The sequence below is a fragment of the Papio anubis genome, chromosome 5 (assembly GCF_008728515.1).
Source record: "Papio anubis isolate 15944 chromosome 5, Panubis1.0, whole genome shotgun sequence".
Taxonomy (NCBI): domain Eukaryota; kingdom Metazoa; phylum Chordata; class Mammalia; order Primates; family Cercopithecidae; genus Papio; species Papio anubis.
In genome coordinates, this window is record NC_044980.1 from 74,351,353 (window position 1) to 74,373,275 (window position 21,923).

The window sequence follows — 21,923 nt, forward strand, 5'->3', positions numbered from 1 at the left end:
GCAATCTCAGCTCACTGCAACCTCCGCCTCCGGGGTTCAAGCGATTCTCCGCCTTAGCCTCTCGAGTAACTGGGATTACACGCACCCGGCACCCTGCCCAGATAATTTTTTTTATTTTTTTATTTTTTTGAGACAGAGTCTTGCTCTGTTACCCAGGCTGGACTGCAGTGGTGCGATCTCGGCTCACTGCAAGCTCTGCCTCCCAGGTTCATGCCATTCTCTTGCCTCAGCCTCCCTAGTAGCTGGGACTACAGGCACTCACCACCGCGCCTTGCTAATTTTTTGTATTTTTAGTAGAGACGGGGTTTCATCGTGTTAGCCAGGATGGTCTCCATCTCCTGACCTCGTGATCCGCCCGCCTCGGCCTCCCAAAGTGCTGGGATTACAGATGTGAGCCATGGCGCCTCACATCTGTATATACATATAAAGTATGTTTTCAATCGTCAGTCACATACTTGAAATGGTCTTTATCACGAAGACAATGTAGGCAATGTTCTCTTAAAAGAGAATCATTCAAATTATCCAGAATATGATTAACAATTTTATGTTAAAAAGGAAGCAAACATAAAAATTCAAAAACAAAATTAAGAAATTTTTGGAGAGAACTGAAGTTCTTCTGAGACTGTGTCCATAGAACTCGAGACAAAACAACAACAACAAAACAGCTGCAAGAATACTGCAGCCTTCTGGGTTGGGCAAGCATGACACGTGCCCACAGCAGCAATGTCTCCTTTTATGGTAAGACATGAGATTTCTATAGGTTAAAGTAAATAACTGTGAATATGAACTAGAACAATTCTCACACTTCTATCTTCAAGTGATCTATAGTTATAACCAATAAAATGTTGATTAAACTATCTGTTTGAGGTAAAAGTTGAAGTGTTTAAAAATGAGTAGCTGGCTATGGAAGAACTTTGGAAACTGTAATATCCACTATGTAGAATTAAGGTTTTCTTCTGAATTTATTCTAAACATCAAATTGAAAAGCCTTACCTAAAGAGCCATTCATGTGATGTGACTCCATTCCTCCTAATCCACCCATGGGACCATCTGACCCAGGGCCCATTGGAAACTATTTTAAAAATGAAGAAAATCACTGTAATCACACTGAAAACAATGGCTTATCTCAATTTTACAATATATTTAACATTACAAGACACTGCCACAACTTATTTTTACTTTCAAGCCATGGAGATCTTTTACTTGATGTTTTTCAGCCTTGTGGATTCTCTAACTGGACTGTTCACCTCTCTCATATCATTTTCTCTGTATTCCACATATAGACGTTTAGCTTAATCCTCAATCATTTCCAAATTTTTCTTCTTCAGATATACTCAGAAACTATATAAATTCCAGTGCAAATTAGAAGATAAGCATTTTCCTCTATGATATTGACAAATTTTCTATTGAAAACCAAAGGTGGTTCTTAAGAAGTTGTTAAGGGTATTGGCTTATTAATAAGAAAAATTCAATGTCATTATGACAACACTAACATTTTTCTTAGCAGGCAATCTGTCTTTGTTTAAATGGATATAATAAATAATTTCATCTTATAGGTTAAATACATTTCATTCCTTGGGGATTGCTGAATATAGCTAATTCTTCTTGGCAGTCTCAACCATGTTACTTCAATGACACTCAGACATTCCAAGGCCATTCTGCTTAACATTTTTTAAAGTAGTGGAATTCTTTTTTTCTTTCCTTTCTTTTCAGGTGAAATCTTACATTAGAAGCCTGGTACAAAACAGGTGTGCTATGATGGGGTTGGTGATAGAGAACCCATGGCCCGCCCACTCAGTCTTCCTCTCATCTCTCTAGAACACTGAGGAAACCTGGAGCCCAGTTCAAAGACAAGTTACCTATGATTACCTTACACTTACAGGTAAGACAGCCCGCTGAAAACACTTTCTCTTCAAATTTCCCATGCCAAAAGCATTTCTACGATGTTGTATGGTGCAGAATATTGACTATGGTGTCTGTGTGTGGATGGAGCGGTGGTGGTGAGTAATCATGAAGGCTTTTAGGGAGAAATAACTGCCTTTGGCAGGCAACCCTGTACTTCACCACCTCTGTGTGGGAATAAAATGGCCTTCTATCACTGTGGGCAATACAAAACACATGCTTATAACATCCCCCAAGAGAATGCCAATTTTGCTTGGTAAAATTGAGTATCTAAAAGCACACAGGCTGGTGTTCAGTAAACAAATTGGAATATGCATGCCTCACTGATGTAAGATACATATAAGTCAAAGAAATTGATTTAAACTTATTGCTATTATTTAGCTTTTATCAAAAGCATAGTTTAGATATGGGTTGAGAAACTGGTGCTGGTAGGCCTAGTAGACTGTGAACTTTTATCTGGCTCCTACAGTGTTTTAAAAGACGCTAAAACTATAGGTATATATATTTGGTCAGTTTAGCATATAACATATATATCTTCTGATTTTTCTTTGATTTCTGCTATCCTATATACACATGTGTATTAACTATAATCTGTTATAAATATTTTTGTAAACATGTAGGCCTTCTAGATAAATAACATGTTTTCCTGTGAGCTTCTGTGGAAAAATCACGACCAAATGCTTTATTAAGAACACCCAAGTTCTTCCTGTAATAACTGCTTTAGCTCCATATTTAAACTCTAGATTTCATATTCTAAAAAAAACAAGCATAGCCAACTTTCTCCTTTATTTTCAAGTTTATCAGGACAAAAAAAGATCACAATGAAAAAACTTAGTGATGTTAAAAATGAGGTTAATATAAATGATTATATATAACTTGTCATTTTCAAGTAGTATATATCATTAATTATTTACAATAAAATAAGATGAAACTAATATATAATAATTACTTTTAAATTATATTGATATAAAGTCTCTATTATATATGTGTACTATTTTTAACCCAGCTCAGAGAAAAGAATTTGACTTTTTGAATATCTAATAAGCTCCTGGATAATAAAATATAAAGTTTAAACAATATACAGAACATGGAATGCACTCAGAGTTTGAAAGTCTTCAAATATATTCCAAAAATTTAAAAAATTCATATTTACATTAGGTCTGTTAGGTCCAGGAGGTACTGCATTCATTAAAGTATACATGTTATCGCCAGAGTTGGTTGAATCTGAAACAAAGTATTACTTAATTAAAATATTTCTTTAGAATCTATACCCAATTCATTACAAAGTAACGATCAAAGATGGTTTGCATACATACACCTCTCTATATAAGCTGCAACACTTGAAATTGTCATTACTAAAAACAAATACCCAGTCATTTGCTGACCCCAAAATTATCATTCTGAGGCCATAAATTAGGTATGAGGAATAATCACTTCAATAATTAATGTAAAAGGAATATTAGAAATTTTAAAAATTATAGTAAAGTTTTTCTTTTAAAAAAAGATACTTCTTCACTTCAAGCAATTATATGTGTGTGTATGTGTATATATAAAATATATAATATCTCTTAAACTTCAGATTCAGTTGCTTTTCAGTTTTATTTCTTTAAGTTTCCTATATACAAATTTAAAAAATAGCTTTTTTACTTAATAATTAGTGAAAACTGGTAGACTATCCTGGCTTAATTCCAAAAGAAAAAGATTAGAGTATACAATTAGAATAATGTAATTCTCTTGCTTGAACTAAAAGCCAGCTTCTTCCAGCACAATTTCTGATGAAATGTTTTCACTCACTTTATTTTTGATTTATTGTAGTAAAAATATCTGTACTACATATCCATATAAATATATGTAACATTGTGCAGTATTTAAAAAATTTATGTTTCATGTCTGTTAGCTAATTCTAATTAAGTCTCTGAGCATACATGTTTGTATAATATAAAACCTAGAGTGAAAGGCTAAATATTTTACACTGAGAAAATATAAATGATAAATTATGGTTTTCTATGTTTCCACATTATATAATTTTCTTAAATATAATGTAGTAGGCCTATTTTATTTTGTTTTTTAGACGGAGTTTTGCTCTATCACCCAGGCTGGAGTGCGGTGGCATGATCTTGGCTCACTGCAACCTCTGCCTCCCGGGTTCAAGCGGGAACCCTTGCCTCAGCCTCCCATGTAGCTGGGACTACAGGTGCGTGCCACCACATCCGGCTAATTTTTTGTACTTTTAATAGAGATGGGGTTTCACTGTGTTAGCTAGGAGGGTCTTGATCTCCTGACCCTGTGATCTGCCCATCTCGGCCTCCCAAAGTGCTGGGATTACAGGCGTGAGCCACCGCGCCTGGCCAGTAGGCCCATTTTGAGAAAAAGATGTGTTTAAAATTTTTGTGGTGATTCGAGACAGAAGGTAAGTATTTACTTTCTCATGGCAGTAACCATAGAGTGGCAATTACTTTTCCTTTTACTGTGTGATTACTCATTAGACATTAATAAGTTTATTATTTTAGTGTGCATTACTTACAGAGTAGGTCTCATGTCATTTATTGGTTGGCTGTCAACAATGACCCATAAATCTAAATACTGTGTTTTACTTCTATTTGAATATATCATAATGTTGAAAAAGTTGGAGTGCCCACCTCATGTTGACCCTATTTGTTTATTCTAAGGAAGGTCCCAACCTACTTTTGTGGCCTTAACTGTTTTTACATCCTTGTGTATGCTGTATTCCTGTCAACCCAGGCTACTGGTTTTTTCCTGCAGGTGACCAACCTTTCCACCTTCATGATTTTGTTCTTTCTTCCTCCAAACAGCCCAGTCTCTACACACTGCAATTCTACTCACTGCTGAAGGGCTATCTGAAATGTGATGTGTTCTGTGAGGTTTTTTCCCTGGTAGTTGCAAGTGCATGAGTGCTCCCCTCCCACTGAGTTCTGCCTTCCATTATAGGAATATTTTACTGCTTTATTCTTTCCTCCTGCTTCCAACTAGGATATAACAAGCTCATAGAGAGAAGGAAAGGGACCATGCCTTACTCATCTTGTGTACTAAAGACAGTAAGTACTGCTAACTTAAATTTAACTGTTGGATCACACACACGATTAACTTAAAAAAATCTTGGATTGCTTTTTAAACATAGGAAATCTTCAAATGGGTTTTCAACTGTATTGGCCTTACTCTTGGTGAAAGGAAGATGGGTTACATATTTTAAATATGCAGAAAGAAAAGAAATTTATCATTTTAAAGACTAATCAAGAATATAATTTCATTTGCTACAGAAAAAATTTGAGAGGGATAAGATTGGCATTTATGGTCGGGCGAGGTGGCTCACACCTGTAATCCCAGAACTTTGGGAAGCCAAGGCAGGTGAATCACTTGAGGTTGGGAGTTCCAGACCAGCCCGGCCAATATGGTGAAACCCTGTCTCTACTAAAAATACAAAAATTAGCCAGGTATGGTGGTACACGCCTGTAATCCCAGCTACTCGGGAGGCTGCAGCAGGAGAATCGCTTGAATCCGGGAGGCTGAGGTTAACAGTGAGCTGAGATTGTGCCACTGCACTCCAGCCTGGGTGACGGAGACTCTGTGTCAACAAAGAAAAAATATGTATGTGTGTGTGTATATATATATGTGTGTGTGTATATGTGTGTGTGTGTGTGTATATGTATTTACTGGAAAATGTCTGACTTCTTTTTATGTACAGAAAAGCTTTACAATAAAGTGGACCTCCTGGGACCTCTTTTCTTGTGGGTGGGGTGCTGGCTGAGTATTAGAGGAGTGACTGTGACAAAGGATGAACACATAAAAGAGTACGCAAAAAGACTAGGAAGATGTACTTGTGGCAATTTCTGGTCTGAAAGGAAGATGTAGTAAGATTATTTATTGCCTGCAATGTTCAGTGTTGCTCCAAAAACATTTTTTTAGTCTTGTAGTGAAGCATTTATTATTCACATGCTACCTTCATAAATTAAACATTAACTTCACTATGTAAGAATGTAAATATGGGCAAAATGATCAGGTGATATAATTCTATCTTCAATGAATTGTATCATTTTCAATGAAGATGCCTTCAGGACACAGACCATTAAATATCCAAGGAGTTAGTGAAGCAAAGTAAAATTTTGTATTAATTATCAAGTTTATGATTTTTCTAAATTAAAAGGGCTCAAAATTAAAAATTTTTATTGGTATGATCAATGATACTGAATTTCAAGCTTCCATCTTAATTTCAACAAGCCAGTTAAAAACATATGAGTTTAACAGTAAAACATCATAATCAAAAATACTTTATAATTATTATTTCCCATCTACTTAATCATCCCAAATAATAACTGATAGAGTTTTAGCCTATTTCTTTGTTTTCTACTTTCTAGATTTGTGTTATAGTTTCAAATGAAACTGTGATTATATTGCTGAATCATGAGATTTTATTTTTCCATGTCATTACAAATTCTTTGATAATAATAATAATGACTCTATTATACTCCATCTTCCACCTTAAACATTAATTTAATAGTTCCACTAACATTGAATTAGGCATGAAGTTTGTGTCTACTGTTTTATTCTTGAGTATAACAAATAAACATTCTTCTACATAAATCTTGGGTTGTATCTCTGTCTAATTTCTAGTATTAGAATTATAGAGTCACATGGTATGAACCTTTTCATGGCTCTTGACACATTTTATCATAGCACTTTCGAAGACAGGTGTGCCAATTTAGTCTTCTACTGTTAACAACCTCAAGACACATTTAATAGTCTGTGTTAAAGTCTCAAAAATAAAGGATAAAACTATTTAATTATATAAAATGACTATGAAAATATTGATGTTTCAGTTTAGAAGATAAAAAACTTTTATTATTACACAGTGAATTTATTAGCTGACTAATAAATACTTATAGACATATAGGGTAAATAATACTGTAAGTACGTCTTCATCCTTCATTCATCTTAGTAAGATAATAGATCTCGTGACTCTGATTTGGCATTTGAAACCTAATGAATCCATGTATTTAATGTTTTATTTATTCAGAAATTTTCTAAATTGTAGAATATTTGGATAGTTTTCTCAGTCTCAATAAATCTTTAAGTTTGACACATTTTTGGGCAATTCATACAGATCAGCAGTTTTCATCCTGATTAAATCTGACACCCACACCATAGGAATTTTCTAAATGCTTAACTGGATAATAGTTATTTAAGAACACTATATTTCTTCCTACCCTGCTGCCTCTACTCCTTTAACCATCATGAAAACATGACTACTACTACCTTTATTTCATGCACAATTTCTATAGTCTGTGATTTTATTCTAATAATCAAATACCCATGTGGCTAGTTTGGTTACAATACCTGCTGGACTAGGCATGATGGGTGTTCCTGGTGGCCCTCCACCTCCTGGAGGACCCTAAATAATTACACAAAATTTCAGTAAAAATAAGGCATTGCATAAGAAAAAACAGAAGTTAGACTTATATCTATAATAATCCAATTTGAAAATAAGAACAGAAATAAATTTTCTCTATAATTTACTTTCTTTGAATGCACAATCATTTAAATATTCTACAAAACATAATTTAGCTTAAATATGTTGAGACTGTTTTGACAAATTTCCAAAAACAATGAGCCTGTAACATTAATTCATTATTCATGACTTAATTATATCAGTTACAATGAGGTTAAGAAGAAACCATTCAACAGGGCCTTTAAAAATCCATACCACAGAAATAATTCATATGTATTTTTAGTTTTTATAGAAAGCTAAAATAGTATTCACTTATAAAACATCTTTAAAAATGAAGATATCTGCTTATTGATTCATATTTTTTAAAAACACTGATGTCATTTCTTTCTTCTGTCAGCATCAATTGCAATGTTTCTGGAGCACTGTACCTTCCACTATCACATCAATTAGAAATGAAAGGCAAAGTCGACTAATGCTGTGGGTTACTGAGGCTGTAGCTACACAATCAAACTGAAATGGAGATTAGGTAATTCTAAAGTTAATTCAATAATTTCACATAACCAAAATAGATTAAGTCAGGCAATGGGTTTTAGGCTTTTTCAGATGCTCTATATACAGCAATCAAATTAACTTTTAAATGGCAAAATTTTAACTTCATTCTGAAGGTACAGATACAGCCTGCCAATTATTTCAGATGAGATTGGGCACATTCAAGGTGGTATGGCTATAGACCTGCCAATTATTTCAAATAATATCTGTATTTGCACAACTTAAAATTTATTTTAAATAAATGTCTATAATTTCATAAAATGATGTGTCAGCCTTATTCATTAGTGACTTTAAGAAAAAACAGGTTTTATACAAATTTTCTTACTTTCATTTTTATTTCATAGAAAATGCAAAGAAAGACTTGCTTAATTTTATAGCTTACATGAACACTGAACACTAAGTTCACAGGTCCAAAGCAGTGTGTGCTTTTCACTATGTTAATAAAACACTATTTCCATGGAGAGTGAAATGTTCACTGATTTCCTTCTTATGCATTCCTTTTTTCCCCTCCAGCTAGCCACCACCTCTGAACATTTCTGTAGGAAAGATTTCCCTTGTTATCATTTTATCCTTGTTTCCCTGTTAGGCGTTTCCCTCTAAATGGTGTAACATATTTTCCTCTATGTTGACCTTGAGATGTGACTAGGATCATAATGTGATGATGATTAAAAGGTCACTTGTAAGCTCAGGAGGCCATATAAAACTTGTTAATTTGGCTTCACATTGATATGAATTTTTGGAAAATTTTAATGTGTACTAAATGGTAATAATGATAAAAATAAGTGTTCTCAATTTCAAAGAATGACCAAAAAATGAAATGATTCCTCTAAATTATTAGTCACTATTCTGCCATCTAATTCATTTGTGATTGAGGGAAAGTTTAATGTCTTAGACGCTCTGTGTGGCGCATAGGGTTGCATGGGGGTATAGATTATTCTCCTGGAGAACTGCAAATTCAAGCATATTATTGTGTAACTGGGGGTTACTCTCTTCATGATTGGACAGAGTGTATTGTACTGGTTTTCAGAAACATATGCTGAAGTAAAACACAGTACTCAGGGCAATTCTGGCCAGATTGATAACTGTTTCACTAATGAACATCAACATATGTACTGAGGTTGGCAGATGAAACAACTCAAGATGTTCACTTTTTGGCCAATACACAGGGGCTCTTCTTAACATCTGGACAACTATTTCATTGCCCAAATAAAATGTAACATCAATTCTTATGAGCAAACAAACCCAAATGTACTTACTACATAATTCCCAGGGGATGCTGAGGAGTATGGTATCTGGAACACGAATAGGACAAAAAAATTTTTGATTCATGTAGCAATATGGACACTGACCTAAAATGAATTTATTTCATGATTTTTTGTCAAGTTTTAAAATGTATCACAAAGCATAGTAAAGGATAAAAAAATTTATGTCTGTTTAAGTACTGGAAAACTGAATAATAGTAACTTGGATTCACACAAAAGAAGACAGATTTTAGTCAAGAGGATTTTAGACAGAATAACTGCTTTAAGTGATACTAATTACTTATTCTGTAAGTAGAAATATATATATATATTTGTGTACATAAAAAATGGGAAACCAGAATTTTTCAAATCAGTAGTCTTTACACATACAATTTCTAAGCTATGTACTTTTTTTTTTTTTTTTTTTTTAAGTTCAGGCTACTACATTCATGCAGTATGGGTCAATACTTGATAAACAGCCTTTACCACTTCTCCATCCTTTTCTAATTAGATACTAGAAAACAATATAATAAATGCAAAAAAAGTTTGTTAATACGAGTCTCCAAAGACTATTAATTTGTGGGGATCAGATGTGGGTAACGAACTCCCTCTTTCTCTTCAAATCAAGCTTTTCACCAAGCTGTTTTCTAGAGATGATACGGTATTAATACCACATTGCTGTGATAATTTAAGAAATGAAAAACCAGAGAAACTATGTTTAAAAGTAAGCCCTTGAGTGTGTATATTAATAGTGAAAGTTAAATCCAAATATTTTCTTTTTTCACACAAGCTCACTAACTCACTTGCATGAAGATGCTGTACATCTATAACAGATATTTTTGTCTTATTCTGAAGAACACCAATAGATTACTCTCTACTCGAAGTCAGACAGCCAGGGCCAGAACAAGATCCTTATAGTAGTGAAAAGATTAGTGCTTGTACTATTCTAAACCCTCTATCCCAATACCTGCCATATAATTAAACATAAAAATAATATGAAACCATAAAGTAAGTATAAGGAAGTACAACCAAGTTATGATTTCCTCTTGATAAATAATTATTTGATTTTTTGGAAATATTTAATATTTAATATTAAGTTATTTGAAAAGCTTTTCTCCTCCGTATTTGGTGTTCCTGCTTTGCCTTAAGCACAGAACACATGTCCCCGAGGCCCTGCTTGGTCTGCCTATGAGTAATTCAGCACTGCAGATGGCCACTGATAGAATGCCCAGCATCACTAGGGATGAGAATTAATTCTGCTGCGTACTGAGATTTTTTTAAGGCAGTAAACGTTTACTTCATTTAGTGAATGAATACAACTTTGCTCTCTTGGGTCCCCTTCAGTTCATTATCTACCTACCATTCATCCTCTGCTTCTCATTTTTTTGGAGGGGACAAGGGCTTTTTTGTCACCCAGGCTGGAGTGCAATGGGACAAACACGGCTCACTGCAGTCTCGACCTCCTGGGCTCAAGAGATACTCCTACTTTGGCCCCACAAGTAGTTGGGACTAAGGCGTGCTCCACCACGCCTGGCTAATTTTTAATTTTTTGTAGAGATGCAGTTTTTCTATGTTGCCCACGCTGGTCTCAAACTCCTGAGCCAAGCAATCCACCTGCCTTGACCTCCCAAAGTGTCAGGATTAAAGGCGTGAGCCACTGTGCCAGGCCTACTTCTCCTTATTTAAATGTGAGTCTGCCTTTTCCAAATCACCAATTTATCTATTGGCTCCTAGGACCAATTTCATCTCTCTCTGTTTTTAGCACTTGGCTCATGTTCTTCTGTCACTCTATATTGCCTATCATCATTCTTAAGCAACTTTAAGGTACAATCTAATTAGCCTTTAGATCTTTGGAATTTACAGTTCACTACCTTCCTTTACTTTACAGTATACTCCCCTCTCCTCCATTTATGAGTATGATCATATCCTAAGACTCTTTACTGAACAACTAACTCCCTTGCCTGACATCTTTCTTCTTCCTCTTGATACTTACAAAAATTACTCTATATTCTAACCAGGGTTTTCTAGGATCACAATTCCACCATGTTTACTTAGTACATTATTTCTCTATTAGTTTATGACTAAATTGCCTCTGCCCCTGCTTCGTGGCACTGTCAACATTTTATTTCTCGCTCCAATGTCTTAAATTTATTATCATAAAGCCTACTTTGTTAATTTCCATTTCTTTGATCACCCTCTAGCCAGCCAACCTTTCTGTTTTAAAGCACAGATTTCCTGGAGAGAAACACAGAACAAGGTTGACAAGATCCAAAGTGTAATCATGCTCTCCAACTTCCACCTCATCTTAACTAATATCTGGAAGCATTTTTGGCTCAGCCTTTATGAAAGCCTTGAAGCTTACTGGTAATGTGTCAGTAAACCCAGTAAACTTCATGGGGGACAAAAAGCCCTGATTTATAGTATTTGCCAGTTACTGTGGTGTAAATATTTCCACATGGCAGATTTTAAGCTAACAGTGGTTTAACAAACAGCTCATGAAATTCCTGAATATTTAACAGTGGACTCTTGTGAGCTGGCACTCATGGTGATTACACCATCCTGAGTAAATATTCTGTCTTCCTGTCATACATTGAAGGTATCGGCGCTCTTGCTTTACCTTCATTTTCAGCTCAACATTCCATTATTTATAGATTTAAATTTTCATGTATTCATCCCAGATAGGAAAAAACAAACTTTCTATTTATTTCCAAAGGTAGCTTTTTCCCAAGTATCTCATTCTTAAGTCCTTGCTCCTTTTATATTATTTATTTATTTTATTCTTTTTATTTATGTTTTGAGATGGAGTTTCGCCCTTGTTGCCCAGGCTGGAGTAAAGTGGCGCGATCTTGGCTCACTGTAACCTCTGCCTCCTGGGTTCAAGCAATTGTCCAGGCTCAGCCTCCCAAGTAGTTGGGATTACAGGTGTCTGCTATCATGTCTGGCTAATTTTTGTATTTTTAGTAGAGACGGGGTTTCACCATGTTGGCCAGGTTGGTCTTGAACTCCTGACCTCACGTGATCCACCCGCCTCGGCCTCCCAAAGTGTTGGGATTTACAGGCGTGAGCCACTGCACCTGGCCTCCTTTTATATTTTTAATTTCTCCTTCTTCATGATTCCTTCAAACAGTTAAATATAATAAACATTTAAAAATACTTTTTAAAATGTTATCTCAACTAGTTGTTTAATTTCTTTCAATTTTTTGCCCTGTCAAGCTCTTTAATTTTGGCATATGCTGTTTCTATTTCATAGTCTTTGATGTCTTTATTAAAAATCAGCATTTGGGCTCCTAGCCCTAGGACTAGTAGTGTAAAGGACGTAAAATATAACAATATAAGTAGAAGTACCATGTGGGTACAGAAGACATATTTGAGCTGGACAGCTGGGACTTATAGAGAGTAGATGCCCATCAGAAAGACAAAGAGAAGAACTGCTATAAAAAACAAAGAAAGAAAGAAAAGAAATCATGGTTTACTTGGAAAATGCTATGCTATGTTATATAGCTGCTATAGTGTGGGGCTTATAGGGGGTTGTGGTAAAGGGTGAGGCTGCACAGTCAGACTATGAATGAATTTATGCTGTAGGAAGTAAGGAGTCATGGGTTTTATAGAGACACGTTCAAATGTATGTTTTTAAAATCTTTTTTTATTTTTAAATGTTTTGTACAGACAGAGCCTCATTTTGTTGTCCAAGCTGGACTCAAACTCTTGGCCTCAAGGTATCCTCCTGACACAGCTTCCTGAAGTGCTGGGATTATAGGCATGACCCACCACACCTGGCCCTAAATTTATGTTTTAGAGAAATAAATCTAGAGGCATCATGGAATATGAATACAAGTTAGAAGACCATTGGAAAAAATCCAGGCAAGAGATGATAAAGAGTGACAGGCAGTGCTGATGAAGATAAGCAGGAGTAGGAGAATCTGAGGGTCATTTCACAAAGTACTTGGCAGAGCTTGGTGACAAACTGGGTATGGCAGACAAAGAAAGGAAGAAGTTAAGATAATTCCTAGGTTTTCAACTTGGTGACTGGGTAGATGATGGTGCTACTCATTTATACATAGGGAATTCAGGGAGTGGGGCAGGTTTGGGGAAATGTCTGATTATTGGATTTGAAGGCACCAGTAGACACTGAGGTAGATATGATAAACAAACTTTTAGAAACACAGGTCTAGAACATATCAGAGACCAGGACTAACGATATAGCTTCAACTGAATAAATTTCTACTTTCTGCTGGACAAGATACTTGATCTAGGATTCAACTAGATTTTTGGTAGTTGAAACAACATGGTAACATTAAAATGAAAACAAAAAAAAAGCAGCCAAGAAATATAATTAGAAAACATTGCCAATTAAGAATGGGTAGAGACCAGGCATGGCAGCTCACACATGTAATCCCAGCACTTTGGGAGCTGAGGCGGGAGGATTACCTGAGCCCAGGAGTTTGAGACCAGCCTGGGCAATATGGCAAAACCTTGTCTCTGCAAAAAAACAAAACAAAACAAAAATTAGCCAACCATGGTGGCATGTGCCTCTAGTCCCAGCTACTCAGGAGGCTGAGGTGGGAGGATTGCTAAAGCCCAGGAGGTGGAGGTTGCAGTAAGCTGAGACTGCACCACTTGCACCACTGCACGCCAACCGGGAAAACAGGGTGCGCCCCGGCCCCAAAAAAAAAAAAAAAAAAAAAAAAAAAAAAAGAGAGAGAGAGAGAGAGAATGGTGGATATGTGACTGCATGAAAATCAGGAGAAATATAAAAAGTCAAGCAAGCTAGATTTTTAAGAAGCAGGTGGATGTAGTGATTAGGAAATATCTAAACTGGGTTTATTCTTGAACGCTGTCAGGCTTTTAAGCCTTTTACCTTTCTATGATACACCTAAAAGTAAATAATAAAAAAGTAATAAATATATGGAAAACTAAAGAAACATTATTAAACTGAAAAAAGAAAAGATATTAAGACAAAACCAAGGAGTCAAATATCTCAAAGGTTAGGTACGATGAGGACAGAAAGTAAGTCACTGTGTTTGGTTGGTAAGTAGAAAGTCACTAATAACCTTCAGAATAGGACTTTCGTGGGAATTGAAATGGGTTGAGAAGTAAATTCAATAAACTTCCATTCATTACCTGTCATGTTTCAGGTACTTCATTGCCACATGGTGATGAAAAAGACAGAAAGGCCAAGAAATTAATTATCTAGGAGAAGGTGGTGAGAGAGTGGAAGTGTGGGAGACATGGGATGGTGGCTGGAGACTGAGGAAGGGTTGAGAGAAGTTTTGTAGTGGTAATCCCTCCCAACTCTAGAGGAGTGGAGAACTAGGGCTTTCAGGTTGTCTTGGGATTTTGTTCACGGCACAGCACTAGAGGAAAGTTCCAGTCAATGGAAAGGAATATAGACTAAAGACTCATCTGAAAGAGTGAATGAGTAGGATATGCAAAGAAGTAACAAGAAATAGAATAAAGAGAATAGATAGGGACAGGCGTGGTGGCTTACACCTGTAATCCCAGCACTTTGGGAGGCCGAGGTGGGTGGATCACCTGAGGTCAGGAGTTCGAGACCAGCCTGGCCAACACGGTGAAACCTTGTCTCTACTAAGAATACAAAAGTTAACTGGGCATGGAGGTTGGTGCCTATAATCCTAGCTACTCGGGAGGCTGAGGCAAGAGAATCATTTGAACCTGGGAGGTGGAGGTTGCAGTGAGCCGAGATTGTGCCACTGCACTTCAGTCTGGGTGACATGAGCAAAATTACATCTCAAAATAAATAAATAAATAAAAGGGAGAGAGAGAATAGATGGGTCAGAATTGAAAAGAAAAAAATATATATATTTCTATTTCAGAGATAAGAAGGAAGAAGGGTGACTAAAGGTCTGATAACATTGGAAGTAAAGGGCAGAATCTGAAGAAATTTGGATCTAATGGTCTCTTCTTCTCCTTTGTAAAATACGACACAATTTTAGCCTATAGAGAAGGCGCCAAACATAATGTAGGTGCAGAATGAGAATAAAGAATTGCAATAGTATTCACTGAGGAGGACAAGAAAAGCAGCTAAGGAAGAGTGAAAAAAACAAACTGCTGGTAAAGCATCAGGGAGGACCTGGCTGAGGTTGAACATCACAGATCCTAATTATAATGTGTCAAGCATAGGAAAGAAATACGCATTGGACATTGTGGGAGAAGCAAAGGTGTCCTACAAATACTTCAAATTTAACATTCAAAAAAAACAAAAACCAAAGCCCCCAAACCTCATTGCCTACCTCTACACCTGCTGCTTTTCCTATGAGCCTAGCTCAGTTGTGTTACTCCCATTCTCCTAGCTACCTGGATTCAAAAAGTTGAAATCACCTTCAACTCTTTCCTTCTCTTTATCCTAAATCCTCCTTCTAACCCTACCCTATACTTTATATCAAATACCCATTAAGATGAAATGAAAGGTAAAAATGAAGATGTAGAAGATAAGCAAAATTAGAGGACTAGAAAGTCAGAAATACAGAATTCGAAGAACTTATTATTTGACAGAGAATAAAATTAAGGGCCACACATACTGTCTGGCTACTCTAGACAGATCACTCAAAAGCTGTGATGAGAATCCAAATATTCTGAAATGTTCTGAGTCCCAATACCCATGATTGTGGTGCTCTGGTAGAGGGCAGAGGGCTTTCATTTTGTTAAATGATCTGTAACATTTTAGATAAGTGCCTTTCTTCAACTGTGAAGTTTAAAGCTATCTTACAAGCACTGGTTTACTAGAAATAAGGGAAGATAATATCAAGACATTATCTGTACCACATGAAATTAAAAATATTCTACTCTATTTTAGTGCTTTTTTTAAAAAAATGAGCACCTATTTGTATAGAGCAGAGCCTATTTGGAGTAGTGTGTTCATATTTCTTTTCAGCTTAATCACTATTAATAGATTCTTATATTTTCCTTAAAGGAGTTTCTCTTTTTCCTCTGACAAGTAAGCGAATTAATGAATACAATGCTACACTGAACATTTGTTGTTTTTGCTTATCCCCTCTTTTACTATTCATTCCTTTAATTTTCCTTGGTGAACTATTTCTGCCTTATTTTTTCTCCATGTGGCTTGGCTGGCACTCAGGATGACATTATTTAAACTTCTGGAACCAAATGTGCTCAAAACCAAAAATATACCTGGACTTTTCAGATATATGATCCAGTAATACTCTTTTTCAGTACAAGTCTAGTTTAGTTGGTTTTCTGGACCTTGTAATCAAAAGTGTCTATTTTCAATAAAATGATAATGATCAGAATCTGCTGCTTAGCCAAAGATCACAATCCTTTGTAATAAAGATAAAAAATGAAAAGTTACAATTAGGGAGTTTGTAAATAAACCTCTAAGTAAGAATCTGAGACCAATACTGACTGTAATGCTCAGAGGTAAGAAAATTAAAAATAAAAATCACAACTTTTATTCGGAATTAAAAATATGAGTTTGCCCTTAAAAATGTTTTTCCTGCTGTCATGTAAAAGAGTGCCAAAAATATTTTTGACCAAAACACTTTTATATGACAAAATTGTGGACAAAGATTAGGCAATAAACACATATATTATGGATAATGACAAACAGGTTTCATACTTTCAGAGAAGTGACTTATAAACATGGAAAGTAGAAAGGTTAGACTGAATCCTGTAGGGATGGACTGAAATGGAAGCATCAGTGTGCACTCATGCACATTAGGTAAAGGTATAGATGTGTGTGGCTATGTGTATACACATAGATATATTTCCTAGTTCTGTTAGTTGAGAGGGTCTAAAAGTTGTATTACTCTAGTGGGTTCTAAATACCAATATCCACTAAAAGAACCCCAAGCTCCTTAAAGAAGTGGCTGTTTCCAGGGCTAAAACTGGGAAAATATAAGAAGAGCTTCAAAGTGCTCAGAGAATAATAGGGACATGTTAAAAGGTTAAGTGATCCAGCTTAAAAGGGAAAACTTGGAACAATTTCAGCATCCTAAACACAGAGAATAAAATAATTCATAAATATATCTTATATACATAAATGAATATGAATGGAAAAGAAAAAGCAACTGTTATAGTTAGCTAACTAATAAATGGAGAAGGAAAGACAGAATTCAAAATATCCATTTGACAACCAACGAAGTAAAAAAGTGATTCAAGCAAGAATCATCAATAGATGTCCAAAATAGCAGATGAAAGTATAAGGAGGAAGAGGAGACTTACTGTACATTCAAAGTGTGTCTCTAAGTTAATAAGTACAAGGGGAAAAATAGTGATTTTATAGTGGAGAAGCCTGACAAGCACCACCTTAACTAAATGATCAAAATTAAGATTAACAATAATGGGATAAATCATCATGTGCCCCCTGAAATGATGAGAAAAACACATTTTTTTTCCTTTTTTTTTTTTTTTGGAGACGGAATTTGACTCTTGTTGCCCAGGCTGGAATGCAATGGCAAAATCTCGGCTCACTGCAACGTCTGCCTCCTGGGTTCAAGTGATTATCCTGCCTCAGTCTCCAGAGTAGCTGGAATTACAGGCGCCTGCTACCATACCCGGTGTATTTTTAGTAGAGACGGGGTTTCACCATGTTGGCCAGGCTGGTCTCGAACTTCTGACCTCAGGTGATCCACCTGCCTCAGCCTCCCAAAGTGCTGGGATTACAGGCATGAGCCACCGCACCTGGCCAAAAACTACAAAATTACTTCTGTAGTATCCCTGACAAATATGTATAAACTAAATCTAATCAGGAGGAAATAGATAAAACCAAATTATAGACATTCTAAATAATCTTGGAGTTTTTTAACTCCAAGGTTAAGAAAGACCAAAACAAACAAACCTACCTCCTGCCCCAAACAAAAACAAGCTGAGAAACTGCTCCAAGTTAAAGGAGATAAAGAGACATGAAGGATGAATGTAACAAGTAAATTTGGATTTTCTTTTGTTAGAAAAGATTATTGGGCCAATTAGTGAAATCTGAATAAGATCTATAGATTAGAAAATAGCATTACATCAAAGTTGATTTCCTTATTTTGATCATTTTACTGGGGTTATAAAAATTATGTGTTAGTTTTTTAGGAAATATACATGCAAGTATTTAGGGATAATGTTTCAGGAAATTTAAACAGTTTAAAAATATGTTTATGTAAGGAGAGGAAATCATAAAGCAAATGTGGTAAGACATTAACAAATGGGAATCTGGGCAAAGGGTATATGGAAATTCTTTGTAGTACTCTTGCAATGTTTAAATCTGAACTTATTTCAAAATAAACATTTAAAAGAAAAAACAGTAAACAAAACATTTGAAAACAGCAAAAACAAAACAACTACTTTAATATGCTGCGTTGAAGAGTCAGAGACTAACTGTAGTGATACAAACTGAAAAGTGTCTTAATATTAAATATGGGCAGGAAGTCTAAGAAACTTGGAATTCAACATAATTTGGATAAGTTGTCACCACAAAATGATCAATGGTTTTGGGGGAAAAATACCTCCTTAATACTTTTTGCTTCTGTTTCATAGAAGCCCTATGTCTTTGCTAGAAAGTCATCCGTTATCTATGATTTTTTTTTTCCTTGTTCTTATAATGGTCATTTTCAGAGGCATACTTCTCCTTTGCATGCTCAGAATGATGACTACTTTCTCTTTCTAAAAGAAAACGATAGGCCTCCTCCACTTCTTTTCCCCATTCACATACTTTGAGTAAGGGTAGATGTTTGCACAGTTGATATATATTCATGGAGGAGACTGCTTTCAGCTCCATTTCTTGCCTACACGTGTGCTGATCAAATGCCCATTTCAGACTGGTGGACAGCAGGTGGATGTGTACAGCTTTTACCCTAATTGCTAATGTTTCCCAGGGTCTAAAATAATGCAGAACTGCTAATGTGTTACAGCGCATTCTCCTACCCACAGTGCCCAGCGCTATGAAATCCTAAAGAGATGGAGTACCTAAAAAACTAAAAGTCATCAGAACACAGAGCTCTCTTCTCATTTATACTGTTTACTTGGATAATATACCCCCCCTCCATTGGTACGATGCAACATCCTTGTCAATATCAACTGCTCAAACCCTGTCTACCTTCCTAGGTGCCTTGTGGGAGATAGAATCTTCGGATGAGCCGGGCGCGGTAGCTCAAGCCTGTAATCCCAGCACTTTGGGAGGCCGAGACGGGCGGATCACGAGGTCAGGAGATCGAGACCATCCTGGCTAACACGGTGAAACCCCGTCTCTACTAAAGAATACAAAAAACTAGCCGGGGGAGGTGGCGGGCGCCTGTAGTCCCAGCTACTCGGGAGGCTAAGGCAGGAGAATGGTGTGAACCCGGGAGGCGGAGCTTGCAGTGAGCTGGGATCTGGCCACTGCACTCCAGCCTGGGCGACAGAGCGAGACTCCGTCTCAAAAAAAAAAAAAAAAAAAAAAAGAATCTTCGGATGAGTATGTAAAAGAAAGTACTTAGAGAGGTGGGTAGTGGTGGGTGTGATTTGTACTCTGGTTGCCTGCAATGGGCAGTAAAGCGATGACTGGCTGACCTGACAATGAGGAATATGAGAAGGGTTTTTGTGCTTCTAGGTGGGAAGGTTTACAAAGTTAAGGTGAGCCACTGGTTGTGCTTTTCCATCTAGTTTCAAAAGACATGCAGATAATGGATATTCTTTCCAGATTCTGGCACTGGGAAGACTGTCGGAGTTTTCTGTGTTACAAAAAATGTTTTCTTGCATTCTTATTATGTATGGGTATTTAAATAGGAAGTTAAAATAAATGTATCTTGACCTGCTAGACACTTTTCATTTTAAAGTGAAATCTTGAATGAATTCATTAAGTCAAATAGTAAGAAGCTAACAGATAGTAAGAAGCAAACTCTTCTAAACATAAAAGCAAACTAAAGAATTTTGAAGGCGTAAAGGTATCCTATTCCAACACAATCTGGCAAGACACTATTTTAGAAGAAAGGTTTGTTGAAATTAAATAGTACACTGAAGACTCAAATGGAAGCAACATCATTCTTTTCACTTCAAATAATTTCAGTTACTTAGCAAACATCACAGCTATTAAAATTAAGAGAAAAGCAGAGAACATAAATTAACATTTTAAAAAATATATGACAGTTACTTATTTGAGCTGAAAGTGATTCCTGCTTTAAAATAGTAATGAATTTAGGATGATTCTTCCTATACCCTAACCTTAAACATTGGATCAGTTTGATATTCATTTAACATTAAGGCCACTGCTAGTCAATGAAGATACCTTTGTACACATTAGCAAAAGGCATCCTCTTTGGGTAGATGACCGCTGACTTCACAAGGGGATCACAGGTTGTATTTCATTCTCCTACTGACTCCCTTGACCCAGGAACCTTTGTGCAGTGCACATACTACACAGATGTACACTGCAGGCTTCTCTCACATATCGAAGAACTCAAGGTTTAAAGACAAGAAGGAAAAACATCTCCAGGATCACAACATTAAAATCATATTAAGTTTAAGACCGATAGCTTAATTTTCAACCTGTGCATATATTTCTGTGACATTATTAAGATAGATAAATATTTGTGCCATCAAACCACTGCAACAAATATATAAAGAAAATTCCCAAGATGTCAGGTATATATAGAGATGTACAAGGATGGCAATTTAGCTAACAGGTACAAGGTACATGTGCGAATGCTTTCTGGGGCAACAAGAAAGCAAACCTAGATGTAACTGATACAGCAAATGAAATCATAATAATTTGACTTCTTCTAACAGAGGTTGATAGTATTTGGCAACTTAGTGATTATTAATAGTTATTTTAGGAGATGAAACCATTTGGCGATACAGATTGCTATTTATAGGCTATTGTAGTATATACTTAAGTCACACTATTTCAATTTTTATTTTTGGAAGGCTTGTTGACAATAGAATGCATGTTTATATTAGACCTTGAAGTGAAAGAAAATTATGTAATTTCCAAAAATTATGCATCTTTTTCTAAAATATATATTAAACTTCTTTTTGAATGATTACTTAAAAAAAGGTTACTACAACCACCTGCAAGGCTTCCAAAAAGCAAAATGTTTTTGTGATTTTTGTTAAATGTTACAAAATGCAAAATACTTAAAAAATATATATATATACTCACTGAATTGGCATTTGTTGGGTTTGGCCAAGGTCTACCACCACCTGGACCCCTACAAAACAATTTGATAAATGAAATTTTAACCTATGCTTTGAATGTTTCACAATAATCAATGACAAATCATAAAATATTAACATTTACAATTCGGTTACCATACAGTTCTAGTTTGGCACTGAAATTACTCTCTTTATATCTATTTTAATAGCTTTTTATATTAATTAAGTCCCCCAATTTTATCCTTCCATGGAAAAGTTTTCTTCCCAAATTGAACTGCTTTTAGAAAGCCCAGTTTTATTTTAATATTAAATGGTTATTGTTATAAAGATGGTAATCACTCATAGGAGTAAATATACACATATATTGAAATTATAAAACTTCCTTCTGTAGTGAAAAGTGTTATGAACTAAATATAAACTATAATCTTGTGATATCTATATAAGAGCTTCCTGTATCTCATTCAAAATAAAATTTGTAAAACATCAACATATGTGAAATGATTGCTCTTATTAAGCGATAAGCAAATAAAAATACATAAAAGGTATCTAAAGTTGCCTCCTTTTAAAAAAACCAGAGTATCACAGATTACTTTATATATTTATTAATCTATCTTTCAATGCTACTGATGATTTAGTTACTATTAAATGGGAAATCCCATTTCTTGTTCTCATAATTT

At 35.5% G+C, this 21,923-nt stretch overlaps 1 protein-coding gene across 11 annotated transcripts in view; it reads right to left on the minus strand.

Annotated features, from left to right (window-relative positions):
* Nucleotides 1–21,923, minus strand: part of SSBP2 (single stranded DNA binding protein 2) — a 324,484-nt gene that overhangs the window by 20,557 nt on the left and 282,004 nt on the right. For 8 of the 11 annotated variants that reach the window (XM_003899887.4, XM_009208712.4, XM_003899884.5 and 5 more), the window contains 5 exons: nucleotides 21,254–21,302; nucleotides 9,172–9,207; nucleotides 7,255–7,309; nucleotides 3,056–3,126; nucleotides 994–1,072 (listed from right to left, as the gene is read on the minus strand). In XM_003899887.4, the coding sequence (XP_003899936.1) occupies nucleotides 994–1,072; nucleotides 3,056–3,126; nucleotides 7,255–7,309; nucleotides 9,172–9,207; nucleotides 21,254–21,302 (290 nt within the window). The remainder of the gene's footprint in view (nucleotides 1–993; nucleotides 1,073–3,055; nucleotides 3,127–7,254; nucleotides 7,310–9,171; nucleotides 9,208–21,253; nucleotides 21,303–21,923) is intronic. The other 3 variants (XR_002522615.2, XM_021939513.2, XM_021939512.2) reach the window with 2 other exon arrangements.